This window comes from Podarcis vaucheri (genome assembly GCF_965113315.1).
Source record: "Podarcis vaucheri genome assembly, chromosome: 8".
NCBI lineage: Eukaryota > Metazoa > Chordata > Lepidosauria > Squamata > Lacertidae > Podarcis > Podarcis vaucheri.
In genome coordinates this window covers 26,803,958-26,822,134 of record NC_138766.1, presented here as the reverse complement: position 1 = coordinate 26,822,134, position 18,177 = coordinate 26,803,958, and the positions used below count along the sequence as shown (strand labels likewise).

Below are 18,177 nucleotides of genomic sequence, written 5' to 3'. Positions count from 1 at the left end.
CCTCGCTCATACCAGGTGGCACTCGAAGACAGACGCTTGTGGCGACGGCACATAGACCAGCTTAGGCGCAGGGTTGGGGACGTGGACACTACCGAGGTGCCCCCAACTGCGCTTGCGGCTCCAGAAGAGACACGTACAGATGGCGAGGCCCCACCTACACCTCCCTCGCAAACTGCCAGCGTGGAGCCGAACCAAGCCGTTTCAGAACAGACTCAGACCACTCCACTTGCGGAGGCTCCACCCACAGCAGCGGGTCCAGGGGAGTTGGTTCCAACGCCACCTAGGGTCGCACCACAGCCTCAGCGAGAACTGTGTGGCCCTCCGGACTTGGCTACCAGTCCCCGGCGGTCTGGCAGAGTTTCCAAGCGCCCAACTTATTTAAAGGACTATGTTGTTGGACAGGTATCACTGTTGGTCTAAGTAGGGGAAATGTAACCGATATGCTTTTGTGCCTAATTGAACCATTACGCGTAGTGCTGTATATAAGGAAACCATTACGATTGTAACTGCCAGGGGTTTAGGAGCAGAGGCAAGGGCAAGGGAGGAAACAGAGAGCGAAGGGGAGGAGGCAGAAGAAAAGATGAGTGATGACGACGACCCGAGATCTCCGAGTCTTTCCAGTGAATCAGAGGATTCACAGAAAGGAGCACCAGTGGCCAGGGCAAGGGGGGAGTCTAGGGGGGCACCCCAGGAAGATAGAGCCAGAGGGGACTCAGAGGAGAGCAGTTGGAAATCGGGACCAGCGTCACCGCCAGAGAGCAGGGAAGAGGAAGGGAGCCAGGGGGCAAGCGCTGGCAGCTCACCACAGGAGGGAGGGCATGAGTCAGGAGTGGCCACACCTCCATCGGGGAGCGAAGAAACGGTTAAGAGGAAAGTGGAAGGTTGGGCGCGCGCGCCAAGTTCAAATGCAGAGGAAGGCGGCGCAGTAAGCAGCCCGGAAAGGGAGCCAGGTCCTAAAGCCCGGCGCAAGGAGGCAGGAGGGTCCGGGTCAGCGTCAGAAGAATCCCGGAAGGAAGAAGCCCCGGGGGGTAGAGGGACCCAGAGGAGGACAGTCAGGCGGAAAAGGTGGAGCAGGGCTAGGATATTAAGTTGGTGCGCACGGGGCGGAGACTCAGACGGAGCTTCGTCGATCTAGCTACTAGACGTAGAGTTGCGCGCAGCAGCGTGAGAATGGAAACTGTAATTCAATAAAGACTTTTACTAAATGATCGCTGGCTAGCGTGATCCTCTGTGAGCTAGGATCTTCAAGCAGCTCTGACAGTAAGCTCCGTCCCCAAATTGTGGGCATCTACAGCCCCGAGGAGGGGAGAGAAACAGGTGCCTACTAGTGAGCTCACGAACAGCAGACGACATGACGGCTGAGCAGCAGATAGAGGAACTCAGAAAAGCAGTGGCACAACTGAATGCCGAGGCTCTCGCATCCAGGAAGAGAGAGGAGGAGGCAGCTGCCGCCTGCAGGGATCTCCAGATCAGGTTAGACGTGCTGACGAAGCAGACACCCCGGCAGGAGGGAATTGGGTTGGCGAGACGAACAGGCGGGCTGGTCTCTCACTTCGATGGGAACCTGCAACAGTATCCCAACTTTAGAGCAGACGTACTGTGCGCACTGCAACTGCTGCATAAAGACTTTAGAGATGAGCAAGAGAGAGTGGGATTCATCATGGCCCATTTGCATGGGGATGCTAAAGCATGGCTACGCAATTTATGGAGGGATAAGGATCCGGCGCTCCAGAATGCAGATGCCTTTATTAAAGCGATGGATGGGTGTTTTTTATCAAGTATTGACGTGGATCTTGCCCGGAAGGAGGTGCATGGGCTAAGACAAGGGAGGGCCAGCGTCAGACAGTATCATGCACGCTTTTTCGCCTTGGTCAGTGCCCTGGAATGGGACAGAGATTCGGCCCCTGTAAGAGACCTCTTTTGGGAGGGGTTGCACAGCTTGATTAAAGATGAGATCGCGAGGGGGGAGAGACCCCGAACCACCCAGGAGGTCGTTCAGAGGGCACTGGCAGTGGGGGTGAGGCTGGAAGAACGTCCGTGGAGCAGGGACGAAGGGCGTGGAGGGCGCGAATCAGCCAGGGGCCCCTCCTTCCTTCCCAGAGAAGCAGCGCGGGCGCAATCCACGCCTCCGCCAGGAGGAGGAGCCGAACCTATGGAGGTTGGAGGTGCAAGGGCTCAGTCAGCAACCAGAGCCCTAGCACCGGCAGCAGTGAAAGCGAAGCCTCCTAGAGGGAACAGGAAGTGTTACGTCTGTGAGGAGCCAGGGCATATGGCGAAAGAGTGTCCCCAGAGGCTCCACAAGCTCACTGCAGCCTCAGCAATGGTGAATGCAGCAACGCAGCAAGGAGAACCACAGCAGGGAAACGACGATGTCTGGCTGGAGGAAGAGGCACTGGGGCCCAGCCAGACGTGTCAGTGAAGCAGTCCCCAGAGATTTTACAGCCCGTGAACCCCCTCCCGCCCAAACCAGTGGTGAGGCTCACCGCATCTCTCCAGCTGCCCAATGGAATCACCATGGACGTGCCAATTACCATCGACTCGGGCAGCAACGCGGACTTTATAGGGCAGGAGTTTGTCGACAAGCACGCTATACAGTTGCTGCCTGCCACGCTGCCCCTGCAGGTTGTCACGGTGGATGGAAGGGAGTTGCTAGGGGGGCAAGTGGTGAAGCAGACGCCGCCAATGGTGATGCGACTTGGGAATCACAGGGAAATCATCAGCTTCAACGTCACTCAGCTATCGGACACGCCCATTGTATTGGGCATGAGTTGGCTGGACAAGCACAGCCCGGCGCTGGCTTGGTACCAGAGGCAGCTGACCTTCGGCTCTTCCTTTTGTGCTGAACACTGCATCATGCCCCAGCAGGAAGGGGAGCAAGAGGAGTCACAGCTGCAGCTAGGCACGCTGCAAGCGATTCCCCACAAGTACGCAGAATTTTTGGAAGTTTTCTGCGAGAAGGAGGCGGACAGGCTACCCCCTCACAGACCATATGACTGCAAAATTGACCTGCTGCCGGGGGCGGCGCTGCCCAAAGGGAAGCTGTATTCCATGTCAGAGGACGAGCTGCAGGAACTCAAAGAGTTCTTAGATCATAATTTGGAGCGCGGTTTCATCCGAGAGTCCAAGGCAGCGGGGGGCAGTCCTGTATTCTTTGTTAAAAAGCGAGACACGCCCCAAAAAAGACTGGTCGTGGACTATCGCATTTTAAACAATGGGACCAAGCCGTCGGACTTCCCCATGCCACGAATCGACGACCTCCTGGCGAAGGTGCGGAAGGGAAAAGTGTTCACCAAGTTAGACCTGCGAGGGGCGTACAACCTCATTCGCATGCGGGAGGGAGATGAGTGGAAGACGGCCATGTTCACGCCACTGGGTACCTACGAATACAGAGTTATGCCTTTTGGATTGCAAAATGGCTCCCACGTTTTTCAAGCTTTCATGCATCACGTGTTGGCGGGACTTCTCTACAAGACGTGCGTCTGTTTCTTAGATGACATCCTGATCTTTTCGGAATCGCAGCAGGAGCATGACAGACACGTCAAGGAAGTGCTGACCAGACTAAAGCAACATAGGCTCTACGCCAAGCTGGAGAAGTGCCAATTTGACGTGACGGAGGTGGATTTTCTGGGCTACAAGTTGTCTGACAAGGGGCTCGCCATGGACAGCGCCAAGGTTCGAGCGGTATTGGATTGGAAGAGTCCACGCAACCGAAAAGAGGTCCAAAGGTTTGTCGGCTTTGCGAACTTCTATCGCAAGTTTATCAAGGGCTTCGCTATGCAGACAGCGGCCATCACAGACACGCTTAGCTCCAAGAAAAAGAAGTTCGTTTGGACAGAGGAGGCGGAGCAGTCCTTTCAGGCACTCAAGCGTCTCTTCGCGTCGGAAGAGCAGCTGCTTCACGTCAACCCCAGCAGGCCGATGAGGGTGGAGACAGACGCCTCGGACAGAGCCGTGGGGGCGGTCCTGCTGCAAAAGGACCAGCAGGGGGTGTGGCGGCCAGGAGCGTTTTACTCCAGGAAGCTCAGCAAGTCCGAGCAGAACTACACCATCTGGGACAGGGAGTTGCTGGCCATTCATGCAGCGTTCAAAGCGTGGAGGCACTTCCTGATCGGCGCCAAGCACACGGTGCAGGTTTGCACGGACCACAAGAATCTGGAGCACTGGCGCACGGCACAGTTCCTAAACCAGAGGCAGATACGTTGGGCTGAGTTTTTTGCGAACTTCGACTTCCGCATAGAGTATGTCCCGGGGGACACTAACATCATGGCGGACGCCCTCTCCCGTAAGCCACAGTATCTGGAGGACGCAACGCCAGCGGCCGCCATGCACATCTTCGCACCAACAGTATGGGCGTGCGCCGCGGCCACCGTGGACCTGGAGGCGGTGCGACGAGCGTTGCAGGATGACTCCTTCGCGCAAGCAAAGATGGCAGAGGTGCAAAGGGGCAAGGCTGCGGCCGACGGTTTCCAGCTACGAGATGGATTGCTCATCCGTAAAGGGGCCATCTACGTGCCGGGAGACGACCTTCGCGCCAAGGTGCTGCAGCAGCTGCACGACGCGCCCACGGCCGGGCACTTTGGCAAGGAGAAGACGGTGGAATTAGTAGCCAGGGATTTCTGGTGGCCTGGAATGAGAGGGGAGGTCGCAGACTACGTGGCGAGGTGTGACACCTGCCAGAGGGCCAAACCAGTGCACAGACCGCCGGCAGGACTGTTGGAACCGCTGCAAACTCCGGTCGAACCTTGGGAAAGGGTGGCTCTGGACTTTGTCACAGATCTGCCCAGCTCGAGGGGCAAGACGGCAGTGCTGGTGGTGGTGGACCTGTTTTCCAAGATGGCACATTTCATTCCGTGTGCGAAGGTGGCCACGGCGGAGCAAACCGCCAAACTGTTCATAGACCACGTGTTCAAGGTTCACGGTCTGCCACGGTCTATTCTGTCCGACCGCGGGCGGCAGTTCATCTCGAATTTCTGGCAGAAGCTGATGGGCTTCCTAAACGTCAAGATCAACCTGGCGTCGGCGAGACACCCGCAGACCAACGGGCAAGCGGAGCGGGTCAATGCCATCATGCAGCAGTACCTGAGATGCTATGCGAATCAACAGCCTGCGACGTGGGTGGATTACCTGCCGCTTGCCGAGTTCGCCTACAACAACACGAAGCACGTGTCCACGGGGGTCACGCCGTTTTTCGCCAACAACGGGAGGCACCCCAGAACCTTCCCGGGACTGGAAAGAATGGGGGAGGGGGAGCCGCAGACAGCAGATGCGTTCGCGTCGGAGCTGCAGGAAGTCCACGATCAGCTGAGGCGCCACCTGGAGCTGGCCAAACACGCATACAAGGTACAAGCGGACAGGCACAGAAGGGTTGGCGAAGAGCTCCACGTGGGAGACTGGGTCTGGTTAGCAGCCCACGCAGTGCCGGCCAGGTCGTTGGCCAAGAAGAAACTAGGGCATAAACAACTGGGACCCTACCAAGTCGAAGAGCAGGTCAACCCGGTAGCTTTCAGACTGGCACTTCCGGAGGGTTCCAGAATGCATCCGGTGTTCCACAGATCGGTGCTCACTCCCTACAAGGCACCGCACAGGTTCCAGGAACCCGGAACGGCACCGAGTCCGGTCAGAGACAGAACGGGGCACGCGGGAGTGGCACAGAAGGAGCGCATCAATGACGTCACGGAGATTTTGGACTCCAGATGGGGGGAAGAGGGGGTAGAATACTTTCTCGCCAAGGAGGGCACCCTGGCCAGTGCGAACAGCTGGGTGCCGGGCTACGCCTTGGACGAACCTCTACTCAAAGACGAGTTTCATGCCCTCTTCCCACATAGACCTATGCCAGCAGACTTTTTCGACGACTGGCTTTTCACGCCCACGCTTTCGGCCAGCACTTTCCGGGGGTTCGACTCGGACGAGGACCCGACACAAGACGTCCGTTCCCCGGAGGGGTCACCCTCGGGATCTGCATCAGAACCCTCGTATTGGTGGGACGATAGACCAGAGGAGCAGTTCCGCAGAAGGTGGCTGGAAGGCCCAGGACGAGCAACGCCGCCAGGAGGAAGTGAGGGAGAGACGGACATGGACGTTTTCGGGGACGACCCTGGTTTCGAGCACGGCGGCACAGAGATGGAAGCGGAGGTGACCGTCGTCGACGAGAGCAGGGAGGAAGACCCGCGAGACTTCAGATGGAGGCCCGCCACGGGAAGCGATCGATATCCGACGTTCGTCCCTTTGCAACAGCACACCCCAGCTCCAGCACCGGAAGGAGGGGAGGGGGGAATGGGGGGCTTCGAGGGGGGGATGGATGTCAGGGGTTTAGGAGCAGAGGCAAGGGCAAGGGAGGAAACAGAGAGCGAAGGGGAGGAGGCAGAAGAAAAGATGAGTGATGACGACGACCCGAGATCTCCGAGTCTTTCCAGTGAATCAGAGGATTCACAGAAAGGAGCACCAGTGGCCAGGGCAAGGGGGGAGTCTAGGGGGGCACCCCAGGAAGATAGAGCCAGAGGGGACTCAGAGGAGAGCAGTTGGAAATCGGGACCAGCGTCACCGCCAGAGAGCAGGGAAGAGGAAGGGAGCCAGGGGGCAAGCGCTGGCAGCTCACCACAGGAGGGAGGGCATGAGTCAGGAGTGGCCACACCTCCATCGGGGAGCGAAGAAACGGTTAAGAGGAAAGTGGAAGGTTGGGCGCGCGCGCCAAGTTCAAATGCAGAGGAAGGCGGCGCAGTAAGCAGCCCGGAAAGGGAGCCAGGTCCTAAAGCCCGGCGCAAGGAGGCAGGAGGGTCCGGGTCAGCGTCAGAAGAATCCCGGAAGGAAGAAGCCCCGGGGGGTAGAGGGACCCAGAGGAGGACAGTCAGGCGGAAAAGGTGGAGCAGGGCTAGGATATTAAGTTGGTGCGCACGGGGCGGAGACTCAGACGGAGCTTCGTCGATCTAGCTACTAGACGTAGAGTTGCGCGCAGCAGCGTGAGAATGGAAACTGTAATTCAATAAAGACTTTTACTAAATGATCGCTGGCTAGCGTGATCCTCTGTGAGCTAGGATCTTCAAGCAGCTCTGACAGTAACTAACGCCTTATCTCGGTGGGGAGGGGTGTTATGTAGTGTAGTTCACCCTGGGCCAACAGGGGGATATTGTATATAGTTTTCACTCAGGTCTGGTGTTATGTAGTGTAGTTCACCCTGGGCCAACAGGGGGATATTGTATATAGTTTTCACTCAGGTCTGTAGATAGTTTTCACTCAGGTCCGCGTCCGTTATTTTAGGCGGGAACTCTGAGCTGTTATGGTTACAATGTTGACAGCCGGCTGACTATAAATACAGGCCGGCTGAGCTGTTCGCAGTCAGTTTATTTCCAGCTTACCAGAATAAAAGAGCTATTTGAAGAAATCGCTGTGCCGGCTGCTATGTCAACTCACAACTTAATAGAGCTCACACAGGTGTCCAGCGACCCACCTCCGGTGGAGCTGTGGGCACGCAAATGCATCAGCAGAGTAACAGCAAGAAGCGAGGCTGTGAAGGCATTGGCATCGCGAAAGCTTCCTTGATTTACAAATCAAAACAACAAACATGGCTAGTGTGAGCAGCAGCTTCACACATCTGCTCTGTCCAAAAGCAGCTAGCAAAGAGAAAGTACAAAAGCCCATAGGACGGAAGTACAGTGTCTGGTTTCATTCCCACACTCCTGTCACAAAGGACTGTAAACAGTGGATCATGAGATCCAACAGCAATGGAGAATGAAAATACTAACATCAGGCTCCTGATGAATTTGTGATGGAAAAGAAATTATGCTGACAGTGTGCTTGAGAAAATGGTGGTGCCTTTCTTAGTGTGGGAAACACCCAGAAGCAGAGCACAGCTTGTGTCCCTGCAGAACCGGGTGAGGCTGAAATCACCAGGGAGTTTGCTTCTTGAACAGCTACTTGAACAGAGAACTATGTGTAAATCCCAAGCAAAGCACCATGGAGAAAGCTGCTCAGTGTGAGGGATGGGCAGGGGTTTGTGTTCTGCTTTCTGAGACTGTTTACTACAGGGGTAGGCAACCTAAGCCCCGTGGGCTGGATGCGGCCCAATCGCCTTCTCAATCCGGCCTGCGGACAGTCTGGGAATCAGTGTGGTTTTTATATGAGTAGAATGTGTGCTTTTATTTAAAATGCATCTCTGGGTTATTTGTGGGGCATAGGAATTCATTCATATATTTTTTTTCCAAAATATAGTCCGGCCCATCACATGGTCTGAGGGACGGTGGACCGGCCCACGGCTGAAAAAGGTTGCTGACCCTTGGTTTACTACAATCATCCTTCCAGCAAATCTTAGCAATAGGTTTCTTTTAAACACTGTGGACTTGGGGGGGCGGGTTTACATGTTTCTAGTGATGGGAACCCACTGATAATTTTTAGAAACTGAACTGATGAATGATTTTTAGGAACTGTTCTGTTGGCGGGGTGTGTTTTTAGAAGTTCTCCTCTGCTGCAGGAAAGCAAAAGAAATAAGAAGGTCTGGTGGGGCTTCTCAATAGTGGGAACTGTAGGAAAGGAATGGGCTGCTACAATGTTATGGTGTTATGATTTGCATTATTATTATTATTATTATTATTATTATTACTACTACTACTACTACTACTACTACTACAACGACTTTAAATGCCTTTACTAACTTTTCTGTAATTCTTTTACACATCTGGTGCAGGTGTGCTTTTCTTAGAGGAGGGTAATGCTACAGGTTTTGGGTGCCAGGGTTTGTGGGTGCAAGGCACCACTAATTTATAGGGTTAGTAAATGTTAGAAATAATTTAAAAAGCTTGGATTATTAAACTGGGTGACAAACGTTAGATTTGGCAGTGTTAAAATTCAGGCAGTATCAGTTTCCTGCTCAGGAGGAAACTCACCTGGAGAGAAGAGCCATCATGTAGTATAAAAGAAAGCAATAAGTAATTAACGAAGCGGTTGCTCTGGGCTGGACAGCAGAGGAGTGTGAGCCTCTTCTCACATCAAGGAATGGTGAACAGAGGCAAAAGCCAGGTCCAGAGCTTCAGGTTTGGATGGCGTAGGCTGGGGGTGTTGAATATAGTAATTTAATTCACTGAAATTGTAAACGCTTGTATGCATTATTATGTGTTTAAATTTGAATGATTGGTACGTGAATTCTAGAGAGAGTTCTGGTAGTTTGCACGTGATTGGCTAACGTTGGTCACATGGGGGGTATCTAGTGAAGGAGAGACTCCATTTTAGAATCCACTGTGAACGCTGCTAAGTTGAATCGAGTGTTGGAGTGCTTCTTCTCTGCTTGAAAGAAAGAGAGCAATGCTGCAGGAGAAGATAAGAGTGGACCTCTCTCATAGGCACTGCAACACACGGCCTAACTGAGATACAGAAGGCTAAAAGGGCTGAGCTCTGAAAAGAGAGGAAAAATACAGTTGATTGGAATAAAAGACTGTAAGCCCATGCTTAGATAAGCATGTGACTCTAAATATTATGTTTCCATTCATCTATAAGTTTATGCAAGTAAATGTTTTGAATGTTAAAGTCTGGGTATTATTTAATTTCCAAAGAAGGGCATCAGTCACATATATGATCTGAGCTTCTTAGCTGTGTTTTCGCTACAGGGAAGAGATCCATGGAGCCTGTTAGCAGAGAGAGGGAGAAGTGAGCTGAGGGTGACAGGCTGGAACAAAGGGACCGAGATGGCACAGTGCATTTCTCTGCCTTTAGACCAAAGCCTGCTGCACCTATGAAAGGAGCAAAGGACCTTCTCCATTGTTAGATCCTCCAAGAACCTCTCCAGCACCCTCCTGGCCCAGAGCCACCAGACAGTGCAGAGAGCACAAGAATGCTGGAATACAAAGAGCACAACAGACATACCAATCTCTTGGCTGCTGGGGCCTTTCAAAGTCGCTGCCAATCTGCCTGTTGAAGCTTCAGAACCTGCAGAGTGTAATGCTGGAACTCCCTCCACAGTAAACCAAGGTTGTATATATGTGCAAATAAAACCATATTGACACTACAGTCTCCTCTGTGCCTCATTTCTGAAGCAAACGCACTGCTGTGGCGATAGGGATAGCATGTAACATTAAGGGCTGGGCTAGGGAGAGTCTCGTGGTTTAGATTCAGAGGCACGGGGGTCTGTATTTGGTCCAGAAAAGTTCCCCGCGCCTGATCCAGTGTATCAGGAAGTCAAACCCTGCCCCACTTGTTTAAACTCTTCCAGAGGCAATGGCTACCTTCCAGACATCTTTCTTTCCTTCAGAGGCATTCTTAGGAAAGGAAAGGAGAAGTCTGGGGCAATTGGAGCTGCCTGTCTGTATTTCTGTGGGAAGTTTTCCTCCCAGGAAATGAATATTTTGTTGCATTATGTGGGGTCAAATACGCGGTTTGGCATTTGGGTTACAGACTCAACCTCTACCTTATTCTAAGTTTGGGGAAAAGTTACTGATTTCTGTGCCGCCACCTCCAAATACCACTCATCTTGTGATGTTGTGCACAACAATTCTTCAGTTTTTGAAATGCGAAGGAGGGGATCCTTATCTTATGGGTTGACTTTAGTCATAAAAATTATTGTCTGAGTGCCTGGGGAAGATTTGTCATCACAATCCTTGGGAACTCGTACTCTACAATATATCTCACAGGAGTGAAGACTGCAAAACAAGTTTTATTAAATGCTTTGTTTATTCAGATATTGTGCAGCTTCAGTACAAAAGATGCAAGAAAGTTTCATAAATTTCAAAGAAAAGCTGTAATCTCACAAGCAACGTGGAAAGATTTTCATTTCAAAGAGCCAGACTGCAGTTTCCTGTTTCGTAGTGTGGTCCAATACATGTCTACTCAGAAGTTCCACTGAATTTAGCAGGGCTTACTTCCAAGTAAGTAGATCTAGGATGGCAGCCTCATGCTGCTGACTTCAGGCAAGATAATTCAGTAGAAGGCATACAATTTTGCTTCAGTTGGTTAGGCAGATTTGCATCAGGAAAGAACAGGACGACTTTCATCAAGAAGCAGATTCCAGAATAGCAACATTTTCCTGACTCCACCCCAGTGTTCCATTTAGAAAAAATTAGTTGTGGCCCAAAGAAGTGCAGCTTCTTCCATCGCAATATTGTCATTTATCAAACATCTTATTGAAAAGATGTAAAATGACAGGAGAAGGCAGGTAGAGCAACAATCCTATAAAACATCATTGTCATACCATGAAAATTAGGCCCGCCACCCAATGAAAGTTCTCTTTGCCCAAAGCTATGCAAAGGTTGGCCTTGCTGAGTAAAGAGGAGAGAGGGAAACAATATTCTTCAATAAAACATCTTCCATATCCGTTTTCCATTGATCTTGTTCCATGCATCAGAACTCTTCCTTTATTCTGGCTTAGCAAATCTACCGAGAGCAATGATGCTCTGGGTGCAATTGTGCCGGACGAAATAGAGGAAAGGACGGTCAGCCCGAATCTCCACAGGTTCCCGGCGTGGACGCCTATCTTTGGGGCAAGGGACTGGCTCTGGTTCTTCACCACCCTCCTCATCAATCTCGATAGCAGCATCATGGACCAGATGAGTCAGAGCCACGCCTTCTGTTGTGGTTGCTCCAGAGAAATCGGCCTTTTCGTGGTCAGTCAGATCCGGAAGATTCAGGTATTCGTTGGCTTCAATGCTCTTCTCTGAGCTGAACTTGGGAATGGCCAAATCCACCTCAATGGCCTTCAGATGACAGGACAGGTCAAGCAGATGCTCATGGCTAAGTCCATCTTCCAGCTAGAGGAACACATGGAAGTTATAGTGATATCATTCCAATCCCAGATTAAATCAAAACAAGGGAGAATACAATAAGAAAAATATATCAACAGACTTTTTCCACACCAGTATTATTGAAATCGAGGGCCAGAGATGGATGAGGTGAATAAGACCATGGACAGTATCATAGGAATGGAAAGACCATTTACCTGTTCAAGAGCTTCTGCACTGCAGTCTACTGGCAGCAGCAGAGCGAAGGTCAGTTCATTGTTCTTGTAGGGGATCTCAACAACTTGGACTTGAACATCACATAGGTCAATTGTCCCTGCATTGTAGACACCTTTCCTGTGCATCAGCTGCACACTGTGGCATTCCTTCTGTGAAGAAAAGGAAAAAAGGAAATATTTAAAAAGAGAGAAGGAACTTAGTTTGCTTTGGGAAGTTCTTTCTTTCTTTCTTTCTTTCTTTCGTTCTTTCTTTCTTTCAGATCATGAGATTCGGCATTGCAACCCCCCCAAAAAAAAACAAAAAACACCTCCCAGAGAAAAAGAAAAGGGAGACAGCTGATTATTCTCTTTTGTAATTTCAGCAACAATCCTACTAAATTGAAATCAATTGGACTGGCATCAAGTAGCCAAATTAAACCCCATTGTTAGCAGTGGGGCTTTAGGACAGCTAACTCTAGTTTTGGGTCATCATCTTCAACTAGAAGTGGTGATGACTGTCCAGCATTGCAGAGCCTTCCTTGCACCAAGTGTTGCAAGTGACCTCCATCAAGACCTTATTGGGGCAACTCAACTCCAACACTAAACATGTATTCTGGAAGTTACAAGGTACATTGTCTCTGCACAAAAGAAGCAAGGAAGCGAGGAATATGTTTCTAACTCACCTCATCTGCGTGATGTGGGTAAAAGGGAGCTTCTTCTGTGAGCTCTTTGTCAAATTTCACTTCCCATTGTCCTTTGAAGTAGAGAGCATTCACCAGCAGGAGCTGAACAAGGCAGTCAAAGCTGTCCTTGGGGAGAAGATCCTTGATCTTACCTGGCAAAGAAATTGTTACAATGGGTTTTTTGGGAATGGGGGCGGGTTTTAACTAGTCTACTGCATTCCTCCAAATAAAACAAGAGCATACAATTTGTAGTTCACGGTTGATGGAGAATAAATGGAACAGCTTGAATAAAGTACTTAATTATACCATAAGTAGTCCTTTGCAACAGAATGGGAGCGTTTGACTGTTTTTATAAGCAAATAAAATTAGTATGAGCACCAGTTTTTTACAACAAATCAATCCTACCTTTCCTTATTTTTGAAGGAAAGCAGAGGCCACAGTGTCCTCTTAGCTTATTCTTGGGGAATAGGAAAGATTTAACTGGTTTTTTGAACCAGCATCAGAAGAACAAAGACCGGAGACCTCCGTATCATGAAGGTTATGTCAGGAAGGGGTCATTAGTGCATTCTGTGGTCTTACCATGTGTACGGGTTTCAACCCAAAGGTTGATGAGTCTCCTCACTTCCTCGGGGGCATTATGGAAATCAACACCATCCACTTCAGTCAAGTACAGTTTCAGAGCACAGAAAACGAATTTCTGAGCAGAACAAGAAAACATTGGATCCATGTATCAGAATATATATAAGAAAACAGAAAATGTCCAGAGTATTCTCTCACATTTGAGTACTGCCTAATGCCCTTAAAGATTCAGTGCCTCTTTGTAGTTTCAGAACACTAAATTTTGCAGGTGGAGACTTTCATAGAGCAGATAATCATTATCGTAGTAGATCTCTCTGGTTGCCTGGGAATGAGGCACAAGTTTGACAGACACCAGTAGATGATGAACCCATTTATGGTAGAATACAGTCAGTTGCAGGTTGTAATTTGCACTTGGTTCTCACAGTACAGTGGAGCACCCATAGAGGCCAAAATTAGAGTTACCTGGATGAAGGCAATGTCCTTGTTTCCATAGAGCTTGTTGGCAAAGCTCAGGGTATAGTTGGCGCTGGGCTCATTAAGAGTCGCAAGGATTTTGCTGAATGCCGTATGGATTCCTTCAGGCTTCTCACACTCATAGCAAGGAACATCCTAAGGATTCAAAAAGAAGGAGGTTAATTCTCACAACACCTGGCTACTTATCTTCTTAAGGGTATATCTTGTGAGAAAGAAAACGTACAGACTTATCTTAAGCAACAAAGCTTGCTTGAAAGTCGAACTCAGGAATGCCTACTTTGAAGTAAACATTTATCACATCTGAATCCCTCCAGGCAGCCCAGCACATCTTTCTTGTGATGTACTCAATTTTATGCTCACGGCAATGTTAGATGGGGGGTTGATGGTGACTGACTCAACATCACCCAGTGAACTTCACATCTAAGCAAGAATTTAGCGGTTTCATTCCTACTTTCCTGTGGATTTTATCACAAGTTGTGTGGTATCATTTAGAATACTTAGAGATAATCCCCTAAATGTCTATTTGTGTGTGTGTGATTATTATTATTATTTTGATGAAACTCTCCAGATGTTTCACAACTTACGCGTCTAGGACAACGTGGCTCGGGCTCGGGCTCAGGGCAAGGAGCTGGGCGGTGAATGACTCGTCTCTTGTCACAAGGTTTAGGTTCAGGACGGGGTCTCGGTTTGGCACCACCAGCACCTTGGGTCTGCAATGAAGTTATAAAATGTCTGCATCCATAGGTAGTTCAATCCCAGCCCATTTACAATAAAGGAATAAGAAATGTTGGCATGAAACCAAATTAGTTTTTTAAACATCAGCCAATCCTTGTTCTGATGAGGCACTGATATCAGACACATATATTCATGCTCTAATCCTCCTTCATCTCAAGGAGCGATGTAAACTTCACATCCAAATATTTTGTTGCAAATATATTTACGAAAATGACATTTGCACTTTTAAGAGCTGATTCAGTGCTCAAGGCCCCTTTTCTTCCTTTAGAGATGTTTTTGCCCAACAGGCATGGATTTGATGCTGAGATAACAGGAGATAATACTAATATGCAAGCTGGGTTCTATGGGCAGGGGAGGAATACACCTTTATCCAAGCGTTCTTCTACATACCCTTCTTAGTCTGGTTGTTGACTGTCCCAGGCTCCTGCTTCTGGGTTTGTCACACTCTTTCACTTCATCCCAATGCAGGACCTTGAATGAAATTAGAACATTGCTTCAGTTGCACAGGCAATATTATAGCAGCAGCACTTATTATCCTGATATGTATATTAGGGACGACTCACATGACTCTTAGATCATATATGACAGTGGCAGGATGGATATCTTCGTGCATACTAATCTTTGAAATTATTCAACATATTTGGCATATGATATCTGAATCATGCTAAATTAATGATCCAAAAATACATATAAACTTCAGGCAATCTATGGTTCTGCCTTGAGATGATAGAAACAAATCTCATATAGGATGAGAATCTTAAATTTAGTTCTCCACATTTTGCAACAGTTTGCTATTTTTTATTTATTTTTTTAAAAAGATCCACCTGAAAATTCACAAGCATTTTAGTGTGAAATTCTCCTAATAAACCCATTTCAGATGCATTTTCTTTTACTAATGCACACATTTTTGCAAGCATTTCTCCAATACAATGCATGTTATGCTACTTTCGTTAATATCTGCATTTTTATGCAAATTTTCCCCAATATATGAATTTTTGTAAATATTATTTTTACAAAACAAGTACAGGTAAGAAAAAATATATTTAAAAAGAGCTGTTTTTGGCTCGTACATTGTTTTGAAAACTACAAATTTGGAAGATTCCATTTGGAAGATTTCCATTCCATTCAACCAAATTTCTCCTCCATGACTAGTGATGCAATATTCTTTGATCTCTGCACATTTATGGGATTTTGTGCAGAGACGTTGACTGGGCTTATTACTGGATCAAGCCACAGTGAGGTCATTCTTTTTCTCAACTTGTATCAAATATAACCGGTGATGGAAAGGTATCTGCTAATGATGAGCCCAGTTTGAAGGCTGCATCTCTACTACTTGATTAGACCCACCTTCTTGATCTGATCTGCTTGTTCACAACCAGATGCATAAGCGAGGAGGCCCAGGCCTGCGGTGAGGTTCACAGGGGAGATCAAGAGGTTGTCACATGGGTGCTCAGTGGTCAACACTTTGAAAACGTCAACGGCGAATTTACCATTGGCTTCAGGCAGGGTGGTCATGATGGAATTCAAAAGCTCTGAGGGAAGACCAAAACAGCTCGTCATTTCAGGATCCTTCAGAATACAGATATACTTGTTCCTACTTCTGCACTGCAATACATTCTATCACCAAACCCACAGTTTTGAAGAACTACCCATGATAAAAGAACTGCTGTAAAGATGCACATCACCCAACACAAGGCTGCATGGATGCTTGAAAGGAGAGCTGCTTACCTTGGCTTCAGCTGTGATGATAGGAGTCTGGCAGGTGAGTGTGATGCTCTCCTCCTGTGAGACGCTGGTATTTATACTGATCAGCTCACACCCCCACAACCATTAAACTACTTTGTATTTTCTGAATCTGCAAAAAAAAAGATTAATTCAAATTTACATAATGAAACCAGTACGATGCAAAAACTGGACATTTCTAATGATCAAAGGTAATTATCTTGGATTGCCACATATACTCCCTGTATGACTTTGCTTAATTATGTATACTTCATCTACTGCAAAGTGCAGGCACAATGTGACACACCCTGTCAGCATCGGAGTATTGTCAGCGTGTCCCAAAGCACTCCAAATATCCCCTCGAAACTGTCCCTTAAAACCAAGTTTTCCCCCAAGAGACTCCATTGAAAGAATGTATGTCCCTAGAGGCAGGAAATGCAGAGGGTTCCTTTCTTATTCCCCACAACACCCTATATGGGCTTTGAAAAAAAGTGTAAGAAATTGAAAATGACACAGCAGGACGGTGGGTACGAATTCACCGCTGGAGGAAATGGTGAGGATCACTTGATTAGATGTTTTTAAAAAAATAGATTGGGCATATTCGTGGGAAATGTTTCTATCCGTCAAAATGGCTCAATGAAATGTCCGAGTCCAAAGGCACTATAGTTCCAAATACAATTCAAGATGCTGACCGTGAGTGGCAGAGGAGAGCTGTTGTTTTTGAAGAAGAGAAGAAGAAGAGTTTGGATTTGATATCCCGCCTTTCACTCCCTTTAAGGAGTCTCAAAGCGGCTAACATTCTCCTTTCCCTTTCTCCCCCACAACAAACACTCTGTGAGGTGAGTGGGGCTGAGAGACTTCAAAGAAGTGTGACTGGCCCAAGGTCACCCAGCAGCTGCAGGTGGAGGAGCGGAGACGCGAACCCGGTTCCCCAGATTACGAGTCTACCGCTCTTAACCACTACACCACACTGACATATATGCCACCTTTCAAGAAACACCAGACTGAACATTGTTCAAAACAGAAGGCTGCATCAGTTGTAACTTTAGTTCTACCTATCTAGATTCTTTGTATGTTGTAACATCTGGAGAGCCATCACTTGCTATGTGCTTTTAGGGTCCACAAACTACAATCTATCCTGGGGTAGCGTGTTATTCACATGGCTTAGAACAAAAAAAATCTAAAATATGACCAATGTCCCAAAGAGCAGTCAGGAGAAGCAGGCAGGACTAGGATAAATAGGCTGTTCTGTGATCTGCTAGAATTCATCCAGATAATTCATTGTGCCATGAACTATTTAATACATATGGAGCTCTGAGGAGCATTTATGTTTCTGCTCTGAAGATCCTCATTTAATATTTTCAATCCCAATTCTGGGCACAAAGTAATAAAAGTAAAGAGAAGAACAACAAGATACAAATACTACAAATTCATATAAACAGCTCCAATAAGCAAACAACAGATGATGTTATAAGGTAAAAAAGCAAAACTACAATGTCAAAAATTGAACTTTCCCATATAACCAATCACTTATCACTAATCAGTGACAGTGCAGTTTAAAGCATTTCCCATTTTATGGAAGGAAAAGGACATCTATATCAAGGAAGAAATCACTTGACTTAGATGGAAATTAATTCTACACCTTCGCACAGTGTTGGAGGGAGTTTGGGCACAGCGAGTGTTGACTCATGTCTATGTCAGGAAGCACCCTCTTAACTTCCCTAATTGTTCGGACAGTGTCATTATATGATTTCGTCACTAGGTGGCAATGGAGTTATTGATATCTAGCTGGGAGTCAGAAATTTCTCGTTACTCTTCAGTTCTTGTTTAAGAGAGACAAGCTGCTAGGCAAGCACTTCGTTAAGTAAGATGTTCTCTAAGCCTTCCATGGCAGGCTGGGCAGTGTGGGAAATGTATTCGTTTCTGCCACTGCCACCAAGTGAAAGCACGAGCAGGGGACCACCGACGGGAGGTGTGCTCCCTCCCCTATTATTTCTGAAGGGGGCTTCAAAGAACTGGATGCCCCAGCCTGCTTTCAATTCATGCTGTTCCTATATCTAAGAATTGATGATT

General features: G+C 48.2%; 1 protein-coding gene across 2 annotated transcripts in view; it reads right to left on the bottom strand.

The window, feature by feature from the left end:
* The window catches only part of LOC309538699 (serpin B3-like), a 39,783-nt gene extending 23,623 nt beyond the window's left edge, over nucleotides 1-16,160 (bottom strand). The window contains exons 1-9 of one of the 2 annotated variants that reach the window (XM_082234527.1): nucleotides 16,111-16,160; nucleotides 15,730-15,914; nucleotides 14,773-14,853; nucleotides 14,232-14,357; nucleotides 13,636-13,782; nucleotides 13,174-13,291; nucleotides 12,595-12,746; nucleotides 11,915-12,082; nucleotides 10,635-11,726 (exon numbers count right to left, since the gene is read on the bottom strand). In XM_082234527.1, the coding sequence (XP_082090653.1) occupies nucleotides 11,334-11,726; nucleotides 11,915-12,082; nucleotides 12,595-12,746; nucleotides 13,174-13,291; nucleotides 13,636-13,782; nucleotides 14,232-14,357; nucleotides 14,773-14,853; nucleotides 15,730-15,897 (1,353 nt within the window). In that variant the 5' untranslated portion in view covers nucleotides 15,898-15,914; nucleotides 16,111-16,160 and the 3' untranslated portion in view covers nucleotides 10,635-11,333. Of the gene's footprint in view, nucleotides 1-10,634; nucleotides 11,727-11,914; nucleotides 12,083-12,594; nucleotides 12,747-13,173; nucleotides 13,292-13,635; nucleotides 13,783-14,231; nucleotides 14,358-14,772; nucleotides 14,854-15,729; nucleotides 15,915-16,110 lie in introns of those variants that run through there. The other variant, XM_082234528.1, reaches the window with a different exon arrangement.
* Between the last annotated feature and the right edge of the window lie 2,017 nt (nucleotides 16,161-18,177).